Genomic DNA, 24,605 nt, shown 5'->3' with positions numbered 1-24,605 from the left:
AATATTTTAAAGTATATTTTCATCCAGAGACAGCAAGGATATATTAGAAAGAGCCCAGAAAAGGAACTGGTCCAAACTCTAGCTTAGCCCTAGTAGAATGATCTTGGGCAAAGGATTTTATCCCTCTGGAACTCAATCTTGTCTCCTGTAAAGTACAGAATGAGAAATCACATCTCTATGGTTCATCCCAGCTGCTTTAATTCTATGATCCTACATAAAGGAAGCACTTTAGGACAAAATGGTAATTTACTCTCAAAAAGAAAGGAATCAATTTTTGTGAACTTCAATTAAAAAATCTGACCAGCTTGTCCATTACCCATAAAGGGGATAAAAATGTCTCTAAGTTTTGTTTTCTTTTTACATCTTACTAATTCAGTATAAAATGTCAAAATATTTTCACATAATCACCTATATATTTAAATTAAAAATACAAACTAGTTGTCCAATTTGTGGAAGATAGCCAAAGAATAGGATCATAGATCTTATGCTCTATGGAACCTTAGAAATGAATAAGACCAAATCCTTTTTAGAGATAAGGAAACTGAGGTACAAAAAGATAAAGGCATTTGCTAAGAGTCAGACAACCTCTCAGTGTTGGAGGCAGGACTTAGCTTAGGTTTTCCTTGTTCCAAGCATAATGCCCCTGCTCTGTCACACTATTTCACCAAACTAACAAGAATGATGTCAAACAAAACACTGTGGAACATTTGCATAATGTTAAATACTCAAAATTCTTCAATGCTTCCAAAACACTATGTTTTTTTATCTCATCTACATAGGAATTACCTCTATCAGTACAGTTTACAATCTTTCCTCATCTTTTCATTCTTTGTGGATTTATACATGTCCTGGGTGTGTGATGTGAACACATACACACAGGAAAGAATTCTATTTTCATTAATACATTTTCTATAGCTCTAACACTTAAAAACCTACATAAAAATATCTAAAGTTAATTTAAACATATCAACCTAAGCATGACTTACAATACGGTGCTAATATTCTATATTTTTAGAAGAAAAAATTCCTTCTAGGAACACCAAAGTTACAACATCCCAGTGTATGTCTTTATATGATTAAATATAATTTTTATGAAATACTTAAAGAAACTTCAAGAGTAACAGAAAATGTATTCAACTACATAAATGATTCAAGGTGACTTTTTGTACTCAGCTTAAAAATGTTTGTTGAATTTTAAAGATAAAACTGCTTAAAACATTTTTAATTCAATCAGCTTAAAAATGTTTGTTGAATTTTAAAGATAAAACTGCTTAAAACATTTTTAATTCAATTTTCTTTCTAAAGTTTGGTTTTTATAACTAATTATTGAGTTAACTTATGACATCAAGGATCCAATGAAGTTGCAAAAGAAATAATCCACATCAACATTAGAATAAAAAGAAGAGATATAAATTTATAATAGTAGTAAATAAGTTCTACTTACTCCAGGAAATTCATGAATATTTTTTGGAAAATGCTCATTGACTAAATTGCATTTTTATAAATGATCCATTGAGTTAGGGCAGAAAGACGACTAAAACTTTTCTACTAGTTAAAAAAATGGAGAATAAACATTTAATATGGGTCTGTAGAATAGCTATTCTATATCAGAGCATAGCTGAGCCTGGAAGTTACTAGCATGCTTATCAAAGAATGACATATCAGGCCATCCAGTCTGGCACATCAGTTTTTGACTGCTGCCTTTACTATCTACAGTATCTCCAATTATTCTTCCTTATTTCCCATCACCATTCTGGGACAATCTGTTCAAATGTATCTAGATAGTCTAGACTTCTTCCCTAAACGTTTCTTCTTAGGCACAGGGGTAGAATTTAAATGGTAAGAGTCACTATACTAGTATATACAACCCACTTCTCTTACAGGACAATGAATAGTCAATGGTAACTTGGAAAAATTGCTAAAATATTAGACACATATAAGACAGGGCAATTTTCCTTACATCTAATTTAAAATCTCTCTGATCATAAAAGCCTACAAAATTTTCAATACCACAAAAAATCTTTCTATTCCACTGCATAACATTCTTAGCTTCAGTGGTCAACAGCTCTTTTTTTTTTTTTTAAATAATTTTCATTGTAAAAATAGAATCTGTTATGGCTATATTCACCTAGTGTAAGAGAATCAGAATAATTGGATGGAAGAAAATGGTTGAATTGCTACACTTATCAATTTTCTGACATGTATGGAGAGGCAGTAGGTGAAAAGGTAGGCTTGACTACTGTCTAGAGCTGAATCAATCAATAAGCATTTATTAAGCACCCATATATGCCAGGTACTGTGCTAGGCACTGGGATTACAGAAAGAGGCATAAGATAGTTCATGCTCTTAAAGGGCTCACAATCTAATGGCAGAGGAGAAAATATGGAAACAAAAACATAAAAACAAACTATATTCAGTATAAACAGAAAATAACTAATAAAAGGCACTAGAATTAAAGAAATGTCAAGAAAGGCTTGTTGTAGCTTAAAGGACGCCATTTAGGCAGAGATGAATTAATGTGTAAACAAGTCTGGAAAGGTAGAAGAGAGCCAAAGAGGGCATTTTGTATTTGATCCTGGAGAGAAGGAGCTACTACAATCTGAGGGGGAAGAGAGGATGGTTGATTCTAAGTTTTAGGAAAATCACTTTAGTAGCTGAATAGAAGATGGGTTTGAGTGGGGGAAGACCTGAGGCTGACAGACCCACCAGTAGACTACTGAAATAATTCAGGCTTGATGTGATGATGCCCTGCACCAGGGTGGTGACAGTGTTAGAGGAGAGAATGGGGCATATTCAAGACATGCTGCAAAGGTGAAATCAACAGGCTTTGGCAACAGATTGGATACTGGGGAGGTGGGGGAAGAGGTGGAGAGTGAAAGCTAATAAGGAGTGCTTGATGACTCCATGGTTGTGAGGCTGAGGGACTGGCAGGATGTTACCTTTATAATATATAGGGGAAATAGAAAAACAGAAAATAAATTCAGAAATCAAGAAATAATATGAGATGAGTACAGAAACAGACAAGTGCAGGAGCTGGTGGTCTAATGCTATGTTTTTATTCTGAAGCAATATTTTTTGGTACCTCTAGCACAGGTTTGACCATCTCACTCTCCTGTTCAAGAAATTCTAGTAAATAGCTCCCAATTCACTCCAAAATAAAATACAAACTCTTAGGTTTTGGCAAAGAAAGCCTGTCACAATGTGGTTTCAGTTATTTTTTTTTCCTGGTTTACTCTACATTACTCTCCTTCAGATTATATTCCAGTTAAACTAGTACTTTCTAGTCTTCATATATGGCATTACATCTCCTTATATGCCTTTGCCTAGGATGTTCCCTATGCTCTCCTTCCCAATTTCTATTCCTCAAATCCTAGTCACTTTTAAGGCTCAGCTAAAGTGCCATCTCGTGGATCTATCTTGATTAACTCTTCACTCAAGATGCTAGTGTCACCCCTCCAGAAATTTTATTTTGTATATTAACTTATGTTTATGTAACTATTGATCTCTCCCCCCTCCCCCAACACACACACATGCATTCCTTCAGAACAGGGTCTATTCATTTTTAATCTTAGTATTACCACAGTCAAGAATACTTTTGGTCATATGGTGAGGACTTTAAACATATTTATTAATTAAATGAATATATATGCTAACAATATTGCCCTTCAAGTCATACTATGTTCTTATCTATAAAGGCAATATTTAAAAATACAACCACTGAACAATTAACTATGGTACAAATTATTTTTAGTTAAAGACTGGTTGTTCTACTGAAGTTCATATGCCCTCCAAATGATAATTTATGAGTCTTTGCAGCTTCTCCAATAGAATGTTAGTGGCTCTTATCCTAGTCTAATTTATGGCATATGGTTTTATGAGATGGGACAAATTATTTACCCAATAATCTGCTAGAATTTAGTGGTCTCATATGTAAAATGGAAATAAGCATTTGCCATAATTACAAATAGTAACCTTGGAATATTATTACAATAGACCATTTAAAAATATTAGAGACAAAAATGAAAAATATATTATTGGACCTAAAATGTGATAAAGTAAGGTACTAAGTAGTATCACTAGAGAAAATAGAGAAAACTTAATTTCAGTGCAGGTGATCAAAACATTTTTGAAGTATGCACTGGAACATAAGCCACACAGAGTCCTAATCGATTGGATGACAGAAGTTAACACAAATCCTTTTAATTTCACCTAGAACATATTTTCCTTTAAGAATTTCCCCTTGCTAATGTTCTTTGTAGATTGGAAATTTAGGGAAAAGGCAACAGTATTGTTATCAGGTCACTTATCTATTCAAATATCTTGGCAAGTTCAGAAACCCAAGTCTCAAACATTTTAGGTTCATGAAGGTACTCTAGACATCTGGATTTTAATTTCTGTGCTATACAAAAAACTAATGATTTTACTAGATAGAGTCTAAAGTGCTCATGAATCAGTTCTTATGAACAGAAACACTATAGTTTATTCCTTTCTCTCCACTGGAATATTAGGTCCAATTAAAGCTATTTTCTAAGGAAGATATTAAAATGTTTATTAAAATCTCATTCAAGTATCTGAAGTTATAAGCTACTATGATTTCATCATTTCATAATACCATTAAAACTATTAATATTTATTTCTTAGCCCTTTGGGATTTGCCATTATAATCATTTCAATTACAGGTTCATAAACTTCAAGATGAAAGGGAACATAGAGATCCCTCTAATTCAACCCCTTGTTTTTACAAATGAGGAAAGCTAGACAAAAAGAGTTTAAAGTAACTTTTTCAGAATCATATAGCAAATGTACCATGGCATTTGAATCCAGGTCTTCCCCACTCCAAATTGGGTCATTGCCCTATCTACTATACCACAACCAGGCATAATAAAGTAATTTTTAAAAAACCAAGAAATTGTAGGATAAAATTACTTCTTAACTACATAATTAGATTAGTATAGTCCTGTATCAATTACACTTATACAGAGGAAAAATAAGTACATTAAAAACATTCTGAATCATTAAAAAAATTTTTTTAAATTATTTTAAAAATCTATAACAAAAATAATTATTAAAATACCGGCATGAAATATCTACTTTACCTTTGGAATAATAATAGCATGTTAGGGTAGAAAGAAAACTAGATTTAGAATTTGAAAATAAATCTTGCTTCTGTCACCAAGCTGCATTCTTCTAGATACCTCTATTATGCCCCAGGAGTATCTTCATTGAGCACAATTAATTCAGCCTGCTAACTCACATATCAATATTCTCTGCCCCTGGGGCCCAGGCTAGCCACTTTTTCTTTTTCCACACATCTGCACTCCTCTGAACTTCTCCATCATGTCCCTGTGCTGGATACCATTCCTCTTTGCACAATGTCTGGCATAGTGGGCAATTAACAAATGTTTATCATAGAGCTTATTTTTATAGAATGAATTCTGTATTTTAAAACAACAGGAGGCAGATGAAATCTACATTATCCAAATGAAATGTTTTACCTAGATCACCATATTCACAATCAGAATGTCTCAGTTTTCTTTGTAGAGTCAGTATTTCTTGATATTTTAAATTAGTTTGTACAGGGGAAAAAGAATATAGAGAAGACTTACCCTACAGGAGTTCTCAGAATGTTGTTTCCTCTGAAGTTCCATATTCTTAAAGATCCTATGTCTTTGTGCATGAAACCTTAAGAGCTAAATGGCATACTTATACAAATAAAGACAATATTTAGGAAGCCTAAGGTAAGCCCATGAAAACGTGCATCACATGCATTTTTAATAGCATATCATAGCCTGTAAAAATTTTCATCCTAATTTAATACGGGAGAAGAAGAAATTAGATAAAATTAAAAACAGGAAAGCAGGGAGGGACATCCTTATATACAGACAAGTATACACTGCCATTCTTTACTTTCTTACCACCAAGAAGAAAGAATGTTGATAAAGGAGCAAAATAATTTATTTTAAATTTAAACCTTAAATTTAAAATAAATTATTAAGTAAAGACAGGAATCATCAGATAGTTGTGACAGGGAAAAAAAGAGGGTAAAGAATAAAAGGCTATCATATTTTGTTCTTTAGTTTCGGTGTTTCATTTTGAAAAATCCATAATCAACTGTTTTATGCTTTAAAAATCATCAAATAAGTAGATTATTCTACATCAGTAATGAAGCAGGTCATCCAACAACTATATCAATAAATACATCTAACTCTGTATCTCATTTCCCCTTTATTCATAGTAAAATTATTTAAATTCTCCATAGCACTTCTGTCCTTAAAGAATAAGAATCTATATTGTGAAATAGTATTTTTAATGCACCTCAAGTTTCTTGATCCATAATGCCTGACACATTACTATTTTCCCTTTGCTAAACTCCACAATAATAACCAGTTCCTTAAACTTTTCTTTTGAAACAAAGGCCTCTATTTTACTTCTTGCTCACTACTTCATCCAGGAGTTTGAACCTAATTGTAAACTTCAAGATAAGAAAAAGGGAAAGGTTGTTAGAAGAAAGTGAGCTATAGTCAAAGATTAAGAAAATCTTCAAAACAAGGCTTAGGAATGAATGAACAAATTAGCAGCTAAAATAAGGAGACAAAAGACAAACATTGCATTGAACTTCCTCAGTACAGAACTGCATTAGGATGACTCAAGTTTTCAAATAGAGTTATCTGAGAAAGGAATGGGTTGATTTGCAAAGTCTTGTCACTGGAAGCAGATCAAGCAAAGAGATGAATTTTTTAAAGAATGCTATTGTAAAAGGTAGTTCTATATTAGTGAAATACCAAGACTAGAATTCCTTTAAGTTATCTTTCATGTGAAAAATTCTCAGGATAGGGTAAACCTTTTGAAAATATTGGTCACTAACGAAATCTGGATTAACATCATAATCCCCATATAAATACCATGCCATTTTCAGTATTGTACAGATCACCTCCTTCTCCACTCCTAAATAGTCAACTAAAGGCAAACCCATTTTTGCTCATTGGTTGAAAATTCATTTCAGTTTCTTTAAAAGTACAAATCATGTGAAAGGAATAGCTTTATAAGTATTACACAGCTACTGTATGATTATGAAATCATTATTCAATAAAACCAATGAAAAAAATTTTTAAAAACTGTCCATTCTTAACTTCATTTCATAGGGAAGAGAACAGTAAAATTTAGGCCTTTGGTTTCAGGAAAGGAAAAAAACTATTAAATTATTCAAATTCATTTTCTAAGTCAATTCCAAATAATACCTACATGGGAAAAAATATGTGCTATATCTATTTAGCCTAATTCCTTAAATACTAAAGTGTCAATAAAAGGATTGAGTAGAAATACACTATAGCCCCTATTATAGCAGTAGAAACTGGAACATGGCTTTGTAGAATAAGAGCTGCTTGATTTTGCATATTTATATTTTATATAAAATATTAAGGAAGATTATTTGAAATCTATCACATGAATAAAATGATAGTTTTGCCTACTGTGCCTAATTTGTTATGTTTGAATTAGTTCTAATTCCAGATTTCTTTTTTTTTTTTTAAACCCTTACCTTCCGTCTTGGAGTCAATACTGTGAATTGGCTCCAAGGCAGAAGAGTGGTGAGGGCTAGGCAATGGGGGTCAAGTGACTTGCCCAGGGTCACACAGCTAGGAAGTGGCTGAGGCCAGACCTAGGACCTCCCGTCCCTAGGCCTGGTTCTCAATCCACTGAGCTACCCAGCTGCCCCCTCCAGATTTCTTTTATTTTAAGTTTTACTTCTCTTTGGAGTCATTCTGAGGTTTCTTGTTTTTATGTAATCTATAGAAAATCTAAAAGACTACCTTTCATCCAGTACTACTAGTTTTAATTTCTTCCTATATATTTACTAATCAGATACAAACATATATACACATTCACCCACATACTTTTGGGGGGGGGCAGTTTTATACATTTTTTCCTTTTAGGATCCTTTTTTGGTGTATCAGGGAAGTGGGCTTTTGAGCCTTTTTTTCCCTCTTCAATCAATCAACAAACATTTATTAAGTGTTAATGCATCAAGCACTGTGCTAAGCAAGGTTAGGAAAAAAAAGCAAAAAACAATCCCTGTGTTCTCCCTAAGGATCTTCTAATCTAAAGGGGAGACAACATTCAAAGAAATATACATAATTTAAGCTACAAACAGGATAAATTTAATGATGTAACTAACATAGGAAAGACACTAGAATTAAAAGAATTTGGAGAAGGCTTCCAGTGAAAGACAGGAGGGAAACTTGAACTGCATCTTAAAATCATGGAAGCCAGAAGATAGGCAAGAATTTCAAAAATAGAAGAAAGCCCATAAAAAGGGAAAGAGTTAGGAGATAAAGAACTGTATATAAGGAACAGCAAGAAAGCCAATGATTCCAGATGGTAGAATATACAGAGGGTAGTCAAGTATGAAAAGATTAGAAAGATCAGTTGTGGGGGGCAGCTGGGTAGCTCAGTGGATTGAGAGCTAAGCCAAGAGAATGGGAGGTCCTGGATTCAAATATGACCGCAGACACTTCCTAGCTGAGTGGCTCTGGGCAAATCACTTGACCCCCATTGCCTGGCCCTTACCACTCTTCTGCCTTGGAAATAATATACAGTATTAATTTCAAGATGGAAGGTAAGGGTTAAAAAAAAAGAAAAAGAAAAGGTAGTTGTGAAAGGCTTAATCCTGAAGGTTATGGAATGAGAGCTAATAGGGTTTACAAGGGGGAGGGAGGTTCCATGATCATAACTGCACTTTAAGAAGATTACTTAATAATGACTAATATGTGGCATAAAGTAGCTTATTCAAATGATAAAATATTAAACGGGCAGTTTAAGTCTAAGTACGGCATTTGTCCCCATGTGAAGTAGATATAGATTTTGAGGGCACGAGTTAGGTTTCCTCATCTGTAAAATGAAGGTGCTAGACCAGATAGTATATATGAACCTGCTGAGCTCTAAATCTAATCTATGATCAACTGCAAGATTATAGGAAGATATAGATCCATGGTATGGTTGGGATTTGATCTGTACCAAAGAAGAGGCACAAGATTAAAAAACAATCCACAAAGACATTTGCATTTTAAATTCAGCATTTCTAATGTATCAGAATACAAAGCAACATTTTGAAGATACCAAATAAATTTATACTTGGGCCAGAGACACACTTAGTTAAAAATTTAAATATATATTATTTTGAGGTCTAGATGCATGATTTCTATGACCCAGCAAACTCATACTGAGGAAACACTTTATATCAATATACATAGGCAGCTGCTTTACTATTCATCGTCTAAAAGTTGCTTAGAACACCGAGACATTAAATAACAGGCAGATGATCACACAGCTAGTATGTATGTGTTAGGGACCAGTCAAGAACCCATCGTTTCCTGTATATGAGGCCAATTTTTTATCCACTATGTCATGCTGTCTTTATTACCAATGCTGATAGCAAAACAATAATAAAAAATCACAGAATATAGATTACAGAGCATTCGCTAAATACAGTTTTCATAATATAAAAATGTAGCAAAAAGAAAAAAGTTCTGATATTTAAAGGTTTAACTTTTAAAAATAACATTAATTGCCTGATGCTATATGACTGTGAATCATGGACCACCAGGCTAAAAGCAATAAAAATTGTAGTTGACCCAATGGGTGATAAAAAGACATATGGAAGGTATGTCATGCTATAAATGATGATTTATGAGCAAAAGTGCTATAAAAGACATTATCAAGAGTACTTTTGATCATAAAAGGATGTGAGCTACTCATGTATTAAAAGGGATAAAATATAGCCATAGTGCTACATAAGTATTACTAAAATATATGGGGGGGGGGGGGCACGATAGAGAAAGGCTTACACATATTAGATAGATCTTCTATGGATGATTTCTGGAAGAACATGGAAAAGAATTGATATAGGTAAGAAAGCATGGGATCAGCTCCATGGATGAACTTTCCACATGATAAAAAGTAATATGTCAATATGAATAAATATTAAGATTAAAATTTTGAGTCTGACCATGGATTTTTAAAATTTTTATTAATCAGAAAGGAGAGGATGAGAGCATAGCAAGGACATAAATCATTCCTCAAGAAAGGATTTACATGTAGCCTCCATTTAACTACTTAAGACCTAAACCTCTTACTTATCAGATACATGCTTGGTGTATCTGATCTATTTCAGAAGCCAAGGGACCAGGATCAGGTAGGGCCTCAGTTTATCTGACTTTCTCTCCACCCACTGACTCTCACAACTTATACCTAATGAGCCAACTGCTGCTATTTGTCCTCTGCCTTGAATGTCCAGGGGACATAGGGCCTGCATCCTGCTTCATTGTCCCCTACCTCAATTGCTGGCTTTTCCTGTCCAGTACAGGGGGTACAAGAGTTTTGATTCTATCCTTGTGACCAAAGTCACCTCAATAATTTCCTTCACACATATCTAGAAGGTGAAAAAAATAGATTTCTTATAACCAAACCTTAATAATAAAACAACTACAGGTGCTATGACCTAACCTTGCCAATTCTTCTACTGCTAATCTTGTTTTCCATTTTCTTTCATTAACCTCTTTACAAAATGTCAAACAAAACAGAACAGAAAAAGACATGACTATTTCCTACTAAAACTTACTTTCACTTTTTGGTTTATCATACTTAACAGGTAACATGAAAATAGAACCACCATACCCCATTCTCTCCTTTTCTCTAGTCTGATGAAGAGATGGTACCTTCTTACTTAAAGGCTAATTACCCCTCCATTTGTGTCCTTGGTTTTATTACATCTCATTTCCTCTTCAAGTATGAACCCTTAGATCTTAATCATTTTCTGTCTCTGTCTTTCTCTGTGTGTCTTGTCTCTCTGTTCCTCACACACACAATGAAATCTTTGCTTTATGAATATCACTGTAGCATTTTGGCAGCTATGTGTATTTATATGAGAGAAAGATTTGAAGTATGAGACCAATTAGGATGTTAATGAGATAATTGAAGCAAGAGGTGATGAGGGTCTGGACCAGGGTAGTTGTTTAAATAGGGAGATAAATGTGTGAGATGTTACAGAGGTAAAAATAAACAAAAATTGGCAAAATATTAGATACACTGAATTAAAGAGAATCAAAGACTCAAGAATGTCTACAAGGTTGCAAACCTTGGGTGACTGGAAGGATGACAGTGGCTATGAAAGAATTAAGAAAACTTAGGAAGGGGAGGGCACTTAGGGGAAAAGTGAATGAGTTCTATGTTGGATATGTTGGTTTAAGAAGTTTAGGGCAATTAAGTCAGAAATGTCCAATGCAAAGTTGGTGACCTGGGACAATGAGCTCAATTACTAAAGTTACATAAATCTGGGAGTAACCACCACAGAGATTAAACCAATGGGAGTTGATGAAGATTCCCAAGAAAGTTAACAGACACAAGAAGGTCAAAGATAGTCTTAGGGTATTACCCACACTTAGGGACCAAGAAATGGATGATGATGATGACCTGTCCCGACATGATGTGTTTTATTAGGAGGAGACTGAAATCTTTTGGAGTACTATTTCCCTAGCTGGAAAAGCTCACAGGTTTCTAAATAATGACAAGCAATAAAATCAATACCATAATGATATAATGTAGGTTATTACTCATATTAAAAGCATTTTTTAAAAATTAGACAACATAATTTCCCACTCTTTGAACTTTAACTAACATTTATATTATATTTTGAAATTTACTTTGTGAAATAATTTTAAACGTGAAATAGAGGTTCCAAGAAATTAAGTAACATGCCTATATCATAGCCAGTGAGTTTTGGAGTTGGGTTGAGAGTTCACATTGCTGTACAAACAAAGTACCTGATAGAATGTCTTACTCATAATTATAACCTTAACAGTGCCAAAGCACAGAACCGTTTTCCTTTGAAGTCATCTAGACACCATGGGTTAGGTATGACTGCCTTGCCACATCAAAGTGCCCTTTCCCCATTTTCCTTTCCCTCACTCCCTTCTCCTTGTAGCTGCACAAAAAATGAATATGACTGATTGCTCATAATGCTTGTATGAGAGTTATCTACTAAAGTTATTCCCGGTGACCAGAGACTACCAGGTCTTACCATTCATCATGCCATGGATTCTTGGGGTCCTCTTAAGCTTTTCTAAATATTTTGCACCCCCCCCCCCCCCGGCCTCTAAAACTGACATCTGATTGACCAATGTAGCCTAAGGACTCATGGGCCTAACCATCTACCCCTTGAACTAATTTTTGTTTATGTATGTTATTCCCCCACTAGAGTATAAGTTCAAGAGTAGTGGTTACCTTATTTTTTCTATTGTTACCACAAACAAATAGAACAGTGCTTGGGACTTTGCATCTGACAAATGCTTTTTCACTTATTCATTCATTCATATAGGAGACACTTAAATATTGAAGTGAAATCAACAATTACTCATTAAATTCACTGATTTTCAAAAAATTGAAATTTCAGAAATATTTTTGTTGGAACCACATATTTTTTCAGTGAAAATGCCAACTATAATTCTAAGAAACACCTAATTATGCACCATATGTGATATTGAACATTAGTTTTTTTTAAATTTCTTTTACATATGATATACTTGCTCTCTTATAGTGTAATCCATCAGGTTGTTTTAAGCAATCTAGGAATCAAGAATACAGGCCAAATGTCAGCAGCACTAATTAACAATTGGGGTGGATACTTATATATAGTGCTTGAACAAAATGTAAAATAATAAGTATTCAATAAATACTTGTTAAACTGAACTGTAATGATGTCAGAAAATTACTAAGATACTTCTCCCTACACCCCAAAGCCAATGTTCTGCATTAGTACTGTTAAACACATTTGAAATACCGGGATTTATTTTAACAATATCCTCAGGGTGTTGTGTAGAACCAACTACATATATCTTTAAAAAGTTACATTTTTTTTTTTAACTGGCAGAACTATAAAATGATGGTGGCAGTGGCCATAAACCCGTTCAAAAACAGAAATGTGAAAATATTTGCCTGGGTGATAAGAAAAAAAAACTGGCAGAATATGAATACGTAATCCATAAAAAGGCATAGAACAATTTAACCACCCCACATATGCTGGTGGTTATCCATATCCAATGAAAACAAACTACATTCATTTTGGCAACTCTCAGCTATGAATATCTCTGACTCTCAGAAAATAATCTTGAGATTTACTGCTTGAGGTAACCTGTTCTAACCTGAAAACTTTTGAAACCATAATTACTTCGTGTCAGCTCCCAATTCAATGCCATAGGTATTTTGAGAAATAGAAAAATCACAGCTTAACATAGGATCAATTAGGCCAGAAAGAGAATCCTGCTGAACTTCTATAATCTCGGGGAATTTTGGCTTAAAAGCCTTTAGCTTTATGACACAATGATTATGAAAAATAGTTAAGATATACAATGTGCTTTTTAAGGAGGAAGCACCAGGTATTTTCTGAAGCTAAAGAAATAAGACTCTTTATACCCACACATACATGTGTCTATGTATATATAAAGGGTTGGCCCAGGAGTCAGAACATAGATGTCATGTCCCACCTCGGACATATTGACATATATACTATACTTGTATATGATCCTGGTAATAGTTCAAGACACCTAAATCTTAGGTAACTCTCTAATAAAACTACCAGTTACAGATAAGTTGACAATCCCATTAGATTGTGAGCAGGGGAATATCTTTTGATATTCTCTATAACTCCAGTGCTTAAAGCAGTGCCTAGTGCACAAAGTAAGCTATAAATAAAAATTTAGTGACTATCTGTAACAGGGGTAGGGAAGAGGGAGAGAGAGAGAGAAAGAGAAAGAGAAAGAGGAAGAGGAAGAGGAAGAGGAAGAGAGAGAGAGACAGACAGACAGAACTGGCAACTATTTTTATAATTCTTAGTGAAGGGAGATGGGAAAGGGCCTGTAAGGAATGGGGTGATGGATTCCTAGGTGAAAGGGGAAACAAAGACATCTCTGGTACATATTTTCAGCACAAGATAGCAAAATAAGAATATGAAGTAACTCAGTCTTAAGGTTTTGGCCATACAATGACTCACTGAGTCTTAGAGACTGATATCTTATAGTTGAGGCCAACTTATAAACTCAATCAGAGACTAAGACTCTGGGACTCAACTAAAGTTCTGTGACCAAAGATACTAAGTCTAGGACAAAACATGTCTATAGAAAGCACAAGAACTTTTGGCTACCTCATCCCAGAAAAACTTTGAGAAATGGTATGAAATGAGCCAGTAGCAGATAGAAATCAAATTCAGTCTAATGTTCCAGGACTGAGAGATTTGATTTCCGTGGTTACCTCAGCCAGACTGTAAAATTTTCAATTTCTTCAAGATGCTCTAAGTCCTGAAGACAATCAGTTTCTTCAAATCATTCTTAAGTCCCAGATAAATAGTCAGTCTTATACATCTTCATAACACATAGAAGGACAACTCTAGCATATCAAGATATGTTACCATTAAAATTCCCTAGAAACTCTGGTTATCAAGATAATTTCATACTGTGTATTGTAAAATGGAAATTATGAATCATAGACTTCAATCCCCAGAAGTCCTTGATAATTCCCAGAATTCCCTATAACCTCACCTCAGTCTCCACCTGGGAAAGATCACAATTAGTATTTAACTGACAGTAACACCTATCTCTCTCTTCCATTGCAATGATGTAGTAAGTAAGCGAAGTGCAGGGGTTCTGAATTGGCTAATCAGCCAAGGGCACATGAGTTATTATTTTGTATCTTCTTTATTCCTTAATTTCTAATAATCCTTAACAAACCTCATAAAATATAATATTTTTATTACTAGAGAGTAATTTAATTTTTACAGTATATTGACTTAGTTGATGGTCCAAATGAATTTCCGTTACCCAAAAAATATCAATCAAATGCCATCTTATGATACTCCTTTTAAAACTTTGTTAGGATAGTCTTCTGATGATTCACCTAGATATCTCTCTTGGATCTTACTAGAAGTTTTTGCAGCTTATTTAGGTGGTCCTACACCAGTACTATACCAAAACTGCCTTTCAGCACTCAGTGTCATTAATAACTAAATCTGTCTCTATACATGTATTTATATACATCCTTTCACTAAGTGACACTTGGCATATATTTTTCCATAGCCATAGCACAGTCACATCATCTATGAGCTGGAAGGTATCAAAGAGAACAGATAATTCAATATATAAGCAAGATAAGCACTAAATAAATATTCGGTATCACTGCAGTTAATATTGTTATCAATACTCCCTATAAAACATCCCAAAAGTAGCCACTGGTTTATTATTGAAGACTCTTTTTTAAAGAGGAACCCGATTTCTCACAAAGCAGCCCATTTCACTTTTGGAATAAATGTAATATGATTCTAAATGTTCTAAATTCTACAAGTTTTTCCTCATTGCAAGGACAATCAGGGAAGATATGTAATATAAGTATATGCAAGTTAGTTAAGTATAATCAGGGTTGTGGGTTTTAGCTCTAGATTGCTAGAAATTATCTTAACTTCTTTTGAGGCAGTATCTTTTTGTAGGGGGAAAAGGGGCAGGTTCCATTTAGATCAGTGGTTCTCAACCTTTCTAATGCCATGACCCCGCAATACAGTTCCTCATGTTGCAGTGACCCCAAACCAAAAAATTATTTTGATGGCTACATCAAAACTCTAATTTTGCTACAGTTATGATTCGGAATGTAAATACCTAATATGCATTATGTATTCTCATTGCTACAAATTGAGAGGTTGAGAACCGCTGATTTAGATCAAAGATTCCTAATATTTTTTATATCATGAACCTCTTTGGCAATCTGGTGAAAACTGGCTCCTTTTCCAAAACAATTCTCTTAAATGCCCAAATTAAACATAGGATTATAAAGGAAATCAATTGTATTGAAATGTTGTTTTAGCAAAATATTTAAAAAACAAGTTCAGAGACCTCAGATTAAAAACTGATCTAGATAATCTCTAAAATTGCTTTCTAAACTAGTCTTCTCTGATTTTTAAATGTAGATATGAACTGAAATGTAAAAATCAAACAAATGGCAAAATAGATATAAAATAATGAAAATCTTTTTCTAAACTGACCCATTAGAAGGAATTCACTACTGTAATTACTAGGAGTAGCATTCCATTGTCCCCAACAAAACCTAAAATCATGAGAAAAATAGAACAAAAAATATAAGCAAGTCTATAAAGATTACCTAATAATGTGAAAATTAATAGAGGCTATGAAATGCTATATAAAAATACACATGCCATTTTCCCTCGTTGCATAAATTCGACATGTTTTATCTGACTGGATCTATATTGTATTAAATAAGAAAATTAAGATTAGCCCTCAAGAACATGCACAAGGACAGCAGATGCTAAAAGATAGTAATGGTATATCAAAATATGAAGTATATTTAGAACTAATGAGATTTCCACGTGTATCTTTCTTCATAGCATATTTGTAGAATTTTGGTGTGTTTTGTATTTCATGGGTATTTTTTAATGAAACCTGTGAAGGAGGTTCAAGTTTTGTCCAAATAACAATCATGTAATTTCTTACCTGAGAAAAACAAAAACTACAAAAAAAACTTACCAACATTTTAAAGGATTGGCTCCTTGGTATATTATAATATAGCTTAAGCGATACCTTCCCATTTAACAAGTGGGAAGAAAATATTTCAGGAAACAAAATTCATACCTAGAAGAGATGTCTCCTTAGCAAATGCTGCAGCAATAGCTGGGTCCAAAGCTGGCTGTCCATCACCAGATGGAAGATCAGGTCGAGTATAGTCTCTACTTTTATCATTGTTGTACTTTACATTCAAATTTACCAGTTTGGAAAAATCAATCCTTAGAGTACAACATGCATTATAAATATTCTGACCATCCAAAGCCTGAAAAAGTGAACAAAATGTTAGTTAAACAATATACAATCTAATAAATCTAATAAAAATTTAGTGAAAATTAAAAACTGTACTATACCCAGTAAGAAATATACTATAGATGATATATCAAAACATTGTGAACAAACCTGCATAAAGATAGCACAGTAATCAAGAAAATCACTTAATAGTTACTAAAAATCAAGATGTGTTTATTTGGATTGTAGAGACCTACCAAGAAGTTTTTTCCCCTAACCAATATGTAGGACTACTAATAAATGAGCTAATATTTATTTCATGCCTATTACAGTGTTGAGGCTAGAAAATTATTGTTTACCATTATTGTAGGGGAAAAATGTTTTTTTAAAGAGATAAAAACTATTACTGTTTCAAATTAACCCACAAAGGATTTATGCAAAGCAATTATTTAATTTGAAATATGTTGATTTTGTTAATTTTAACATCTATAAGGTTCTAGATATATAAAATCATTGGCATACATATTTATAGTTTATAAATTTTTACTTAGGTTCCTACAAGTTGATCCATGACTTATTAACAGGCCATTCTAAAGCTAAAAAAATATTCATTATTCAGGTACTCTAGAACAAACCTATATTCTATTTTTTCGGATCAACATTCTCAATTTATTCTGTATAAAGCTTGTTTCCATATAGGTTTTTTCATGCTGCCTACCATTATATTGTGAGTTCCTTGAGAGCAAGGTTTGTCTTTTGCCCTTCATTGTAAACTCAGAACTTAGCACAGTGCCTAGGACATAGCAAATGCTTACAAATTTACTGATTAATAATATACTAAAGACTACATATTCTATGTCCAAGATCCAGAAGATCTCAAATCCCTGTGTATCCAATTTCAATGTTATTTTATTTTCAGTATATGCATCTTTTTTGTGGGATGGGTTGGGAGGGTGAGACAAATAGAAATTGCAAAAGTTGAAGACATAATCATAAAAGACAGACAGGATCATTATTTCAGAAAAATAATATTTTACCACTTGAGTACAATATATTGATAAATTATTTAGTTTCCTAGAGACAGTAATATGTAATTATACTTCTAATGTTTTGAGGAAAGGATGTGAGGAAAAGGGTAAAAAGAAAATCAGATAAGAGAGGTATTAGATCCTAAATAAAGAGGTAAAAGAAGTGTAAATAATTTAGACTTTAATTTAGTGATCTAGAAGGTAGAATTTGGCAAAGAAGAATCTTTAAAAGTTAGAAGAAATTAAGGACAATTTGAACAACAATCTCCCAGATGAGATTTTAATTCCTGTTTGAATGAGGCATACTATCAAAGTAATTATGTAGTAAAGGGGATAGAACACTGTACCCAGAGTCAGGAAGACCTACATTCAAAACTAGTCTCCAGGTACTTACTCACTTGGGGACCCTAGGTAAGACACTCAATTTGTCTGCCTGTTTCCTCATCTACAAAATGAGGAAAATACTAACACCTACATCCCAGAGTTATTGTGAAGATAGAATGAAATATTTTGCACACAGTAAGGGCTTAATAAATGCTTGTTTTCTTCCTTCCAATTGAAGAGGATCAAAGAGTATTTTTATAAGAGTAGCAACAGTAGGGAATTGATGAAGGTAGTTGGAAAGACAAGGGAAAATAAGAAAAGTTAAATGAAATAACTGGAAGATAAAGTAAATTGTTGAAATGGTTTCGAAGCTGGGACAAAATATTAAGAAAAAAACAGGAGGCTGCTGCAGGGAAAGATAAAATTGTTGAAACTAAGGGATTTGAATGGAATTGTCAAGTTATTAAAAGGTGATTAATGGATATAGGACTAAGGATCTTTTGAAGTGCTAATACCCATAAGTAGTTTGTTTAAAAAAGTAATAAGGAACTCATTGTATTGTTTCATTCAAAGTGGCTATCCAGCCACAAAGGCAGAACCACATGGATGAGATCTATTCCCCAGATTTTAACATATATTTGAATGAACTTATAGAATATGTCCAATAGTAGCTTTGTCTTGGAAGACAATACAGATGAATGACACAGCAAACTTAAGAGTTAAAAAGAAATTATAACTACCTATTGATTTACCTGGACATAAATGATGCTGCCAAAATTAACCTATAAAGAATTATCAATGATTTTGGAACATTGGGCTACAAATATAGGTACAGAGAGCAAAGGCTACAGAAGAGAAAATGTATTTGAGAGGTAAACTCAGGATTAAGAGGATGGTGTCTGGGAAGAAAATATGAATATTTGGACCCTAGTTTTAAAAATGGGATAGGAAATTTCTGATCAGATGGAAAACACATCAGAAAGGTTTGTAAAAATATTTAAAAGAGTTGAAGGGGGAGAAGACTATATGTATGTACATATAAGCTCCCTCAATTCAGATATAATTGAAAGTAGCTATAGTAGTCTAGACAAAAGAAGTTCACAAGATAATCCAAGAAAGGAAGAATTTTTAATAAAAACTCATGGCCTTAAACATCTACATAAAAATATCTAAAGTTTAGGAAACAAGCAAGAGAAATTACAAGTCCTGATACAGTTAATAAAATTTGACCACATAGAAAATACTGAGACTTGGTAGGATAAAATTTTGAATGGATCAGTTTAAATTAAGGAGTGAGGGGACTACTCAAGGTTGAACTACATATGAAAACGGTAGATTCACGTGAAAAAAAAATCTAGTAACTAAGTGAACAAATTCAGAAAACCTAGTAGAAAATATTTTGGTGAAAGGTCAGGGGAGGAAAGAATTTTATTATTGGGATGGGGGAGGGTTGTCACTCTAATATTAAGATCTTTCAACTTACATGGTCACAAGGTCATAGCATAAAAATTTCTTCATAAAATTCATGGGATTTATTAAGCTATTAGAAGGATCATTTTAGGGGACAAAAGGATATAATCACAGTAGTCATAGGGGAAAATTTGAAATTCTATGCAAAATAGTAAGATGGAAGTGTGATCAATTTCATATATAAAGATGACATCAAAAACTTAGTACCAGAGAGGATGTTTCTAAAATGTTTACAGAAATGTAAAAGTATTTTGTACTACTCCAAAGACATATAGAATCCTTTCAGTGATAAGTTAAAATGGGGGGAAAATTAAGACTTCCAACAATCGAGTGAAATTCACTATAAATGATTCTTTTATTAGAGATTTAGTTGTCATGTCTCCCAAAACACAAAATTTTAGTTTTCCTGAAATGCTAAAAAAAACTTTAACTAGAAAAACCATTTCAATTTATGTTGCTTAAAAAAAGTTATAAAGTATTACTTCATTTTATTAAAGAAATGAGAATACAATTTTTTATATTTATCTGATGATCATAGAAATAAAAAAGGTCAGTTATAATTCTAAACCAGAATTCTCATTATTTTAAGCAACTTTTCTAAGGCAGAGAAAGAAAGAATATATACCTGGTCTATTTGAATACTAATTGCCAGAAATACATATAATGAAAAGTGTTATGTATTTATCTCTTTCCCCCTCAACCCCTAACTAATTTTGGCATGTTTGTTTTCTGTTGATCTCTTCTTTAAATGGTTAAAAAAACCTATGACTCAAGGGTTCCAATCAACTAATGTTAAAGGATTCTATAAAATAAAAGCCTAGTTTTGTTTCCTAAAAGCATATATGTGCATAATATCTAGAGTAGCACTGGTGAACCTTTTAGAAACCACACACCCTAACTGCACCTTCAAGCTTCCTGTGAGCCCCCTACTCCTCCATCACCCCAGACAGCAGAGGGAGAAAGTATCAGCATTGGTCTGCAGGGCAAGGGGGGTGGGGTTGGGGGGTGGGCTTGTGAAAATTGTCCCTAGGTGCTGTGGAGAGGGGGAATAGAGCAGCCCCCTCCAGCATGCAGCATGGGGCATCTGTGACATGCTTTAGCCAACATGGATCTAGGGTATACTGCTTGCCACCTAAATGCCATGAGTACCTATAAATATTTTACTGTAAGTTATTTGAGAACTATTTATTCAAGGAAGAGAGGTTTATGTTGTATTCCAATAACTCCAAACAAATACAAAGGAAGAAAAGTTTACATCAGGGAACATTTTTGAGTGGTGATAACAAATGGCTATCTCACTATAACTATGTTCTTTGAAAGTTAAGCGTGGGGCAAAAACAAGTCATCTTACAATTAACTTTATAATGAACATCTCTGAACTTAGTTGGTCCAAAAAAAAAAAAAGGATAGAAAAGTCCTCACCATATTTATGTGTATGCATGTATGTTTATACACAGATATATTTATACATTATAAACTTCTTCATATAGGATCATAGAATTTAAGAATAGGAAGAAATGTTTAAAGATTAGATATTCTAAGACCCTCATTTCATATATGAAGGCTTGAAGAAGACTAAATGACTTGCCAAAGTGACAGAAGCATAATTATCTTTTGCCTTTCTTTGCCTGACACAGAGTGTGTACTTAAAAAATATTTAGTGACTGAATGAACCTTTATGATCAAATATAAAGTTCTCTGACATTTAAAACTCTATGTAATTTGGCATCTTCCTACATGACAGAGAGAGAGAGAGAGAGAGAGAGAGAGAGACAGAGATAGAGACCCAGGAAGGGAGGGAGGGAAGGAGGGAGGGAGAATTCAGTGACAATGGCCTAATTAGAATTCTGTGATTAGGATACTACTCTATTGCTTTTCTCCACACCTTTGAACTAGTTGAAACCCATGCCTATTATGCACTGACCCCTGGCTGCCTTGGAGATTTAGCTCAATTCTGCCTATGCAGAATTGTTCCACAGGAGGTATTCCCTGATCTCCCAAGTAAGTAATATTGGCTTCCCTCTTTAGATAACTCCATATTACCCTCTATAGATGTCATTTCCCTCATTCAAATTTATAGTCCTTAAGAGTAGGGACTATTTTGTGCGTTTCTCTGTCTTCTCACTGCTTAGCAAAGTACCTATAGCACATTAGAAGTATTTGATAAATGGGTGCTACCTGAGAGGTAAGATTCAAAATTCAAATCTTTCTATTTCAAAGTCAGTGCTATTTTCACATTACTGATTCTTGGTTGGGGACAAGGACACGGATAAATTAAAAACTTCTAATATTTCAAATATACATAGAAACAGAGATACATATTTTCTATTACAACATTCACCATACTAATTATGTAAAACTATAAACTAGACCAGTATTCTTAAATCTCGAATCGTGTGAGTAAATGTGACAACTAGTCAAGACATTTATTCTATTAAACCTTTTCTCAGTCAACCTTAATGGTAGTGTCTTTGCTCTGTTGACTACATTTCTATTTCCTGCATACATCTTGTCCATGCACAATTTTTGCTTGTTGTCTCTCCCATTAGACTATAACCTTCTTGGAAAAAAAATGGATTGACTTTCACTCTTCTTTGTATCCCCAGTGCCTTGACACATAGTATGAGCTCGATAAGTACCACTGATTGACTGCTGCAGTTTCCTCATCTGTCAAAGGAGGATAATGAAAGCACCTACCTGAAAGGCTTGTTGAGAGGATCAAATGAGATAATACATGTAAAGCACTTTGCAAACCTTAAAAGCGCAATACAAAAGTTAGCTATTATTAAAAAACAAAGATGTATATATTATATACAACATAGACCAGTAAATGAAATACACTCGTTTAAACTAAAAACTACTCAACTAAACTTTACATGAGAATGCTAATTCAATTTACTTTCTCCATAAGAATTATAACAAAACAACATATGATAAAATTAAGTTTCAAATATCCTTCTCTCAGTCTAACAGTGATACAGTATAAAGGAACATGATATAGCTACATATACCTATAAGATAAAAATTGGTTTATAAGAACAGAAAAAAATTAAAACACTCATCAATTATCTAATGAATATAAGCAGAATGCTAAGAAATTGAGGAAATGTGAAGATTTCCTAAAACCAGGTTCCTAAATTTACTCATCAGTTTAAAAATTAAGAAAATAATGCACCCTGTAATTACATATTATATAAAAAGTGCATTAGAGTCAACCAAGAGATACGTGAGGTATGAGGAGAAAGGATTACCAACCCAGAAGTGTTACAAAAGAAACCACATAGAGTAGTACTTTGAATTGGTCTTTAAAAATATGGGGAGGAATCCAAGAGAGGAAGAGGAGAGTGATATGTGTACCTAACATCATGATACTGGGTTTGCATTTTTAACAGAATCCAGAAACAAGATCCAGATCTAACCTCTTTTATATATGAGGAAATTGAAGTTCAGAAAGACTGAATGTGCTAAAAACCAAAATACATGCTGCATGCTGGGGTCTAAAGTTAGATTTCCTAACACCAAATGCATTGTTCTTGTTACTGTATCACTAAATAACTTTCTTTTAATAGTCATATGGCCCTTATATTCACAAAGAATATTGAGAGATGATGGATAAAAATAAAGGTGAATGATAATTCTTGTAACTAAATCTTCAAAGTAAAATGCTGTTTTATAATTTAAAATATTACTGACTCTGTGACCTAGGATGGCTTCATTCAGTTTCATTAAATTAAAAAACAAACACCTTAAGCTATGCAAAAGGAAGGCAATATATTATTAAATGGTAGATAAACTAATACTTATAATTACAGATAAAAATTATCTGTGTACCATCCACTCAAAAAAAAAAGAATTTTAAAAATCAAATAAGCAATTTATTGACTTTTCAGAATCACATTATTGTATTTCTGATACCCTCACAGATATTCCTCTATTGTAAACAAATTTTATTACCAAAACCCATTCTTCTACTGACTTACCCAAGGTTCACAAATTCAAGAACTGGAAGGGACACTGAAGTCACAAAAGAACCATACATTTAGAGCTGAAAAGGACTTTAGGTGTCATCTACTCAATCTGTCTTATAGGTGATAAAACTGAACCCCAGAGGGATTAGGTGAATTTCCAGGTCACACAGCTAAAGAGTAGATCTTAAATTATAATCCTTATCAATTAAAATATAGCATTTTTCTATTATAATATCTTGTATTTTTTAAAAATGTATAAAGAATAGTTGAAGGAAAGGTAATGGAGGTTGAACATAAAAACACCGAATGGATTTATAAAAACAATGTCAGAAATGATAAAATTCAGAAATAAGAAGTACAACTATGGTTAATAGGAAGTTGATAACTAAAGATAAATAATGAGAATTACATTTTAACGTACTGAGGACTGGCAGATATAACTAATGAAACACTTTAAAAGGTATCTATTGACTATGATGGGGAATACAAGAGGTATCTCTGGATTGGAAAAGGAAAAATATAAGCCAAATTTTCAAATAAAGGAAGAGAATAGACCACACCCTATAGTAAGGGGGCAAGAAAGAGAACGAAAAAAGGGGAAGATAGTATATGACTTTATTAACAAATTCTAGAATCTATTATTGATGGATGTTTATTGAAGCATAGATTCATCACAGGAAGGTTATACTAGACTATTTTCTTTTCTTTTTTTTTTAGAGGGAGAAACAGATTTTTTAAACTGATAGGTGTAAGATATTCTATGGACAAAGTTTAAACATATTTAAGCAAAGCAATTGATAAAGTCTCTCTTCTGGACTAAATGACAGTAAAGTAAGGTAGATTTCAAACTAATTGAATATCTAGGTTGTTGCTTAATCATTATGAATAGTTCAATGTCAACTAGAAAGGATTCCAGTGGAGGCAAAAGGATGAATGCTTGGCCTTGGACTGTTTACCAAATTTTTAGTTGACAC

At 33.2% G+C, this 24,605-nt stretch overlaps 1 protein-coding gene across 10 annotated transcripts in view; it reads right to left on the bottom strand.

The window, feature by feature from the left end:
- The window catches only part of PTBP2 (polypyrimidine tract binding protein 2), a 139,949-nt gene that overhangs the window by 10,778 nt on the left and 104,566 nt on the right, over window positions 1-24,605 (bottom strand). For all 10 annotated transcript variants that reach the window (XM_056819115.1, XM_007485010.3, XM_056819114.1 and 7 more), the window contains one exon: window positions 16,680-16,875. In XM_056819115.1, the coding sequence (XP_056675093.1) occupies window positions 16,680-16,875 (196 nt within the window). The remainder of the gene's footprint in view (window positions 1-16,679; window positions 16,876-24,605) is intronic.

Source organism: Monodelphis domestica, chromosome 2 (genome assembly GCF_027887165.1).
Source record: "Monodelphis domestica isolate mMonDom1 chromosome 2, mMonDom1.pri, whole genome shotgun sequence".
Classification (NCBI taxonomy): domain Eukaryota; kingdom Metazoa; phylum Chordata; class Mammalia; order Didelphimorphia; family Didelphidae; genus Monodelphis; species Monodelphis domestica.
The sequence above is the reverse complement of the archived record's forward strand: the minus strand, read 5'-3'. Positions and strand labels throughout refer to the sequence as shown.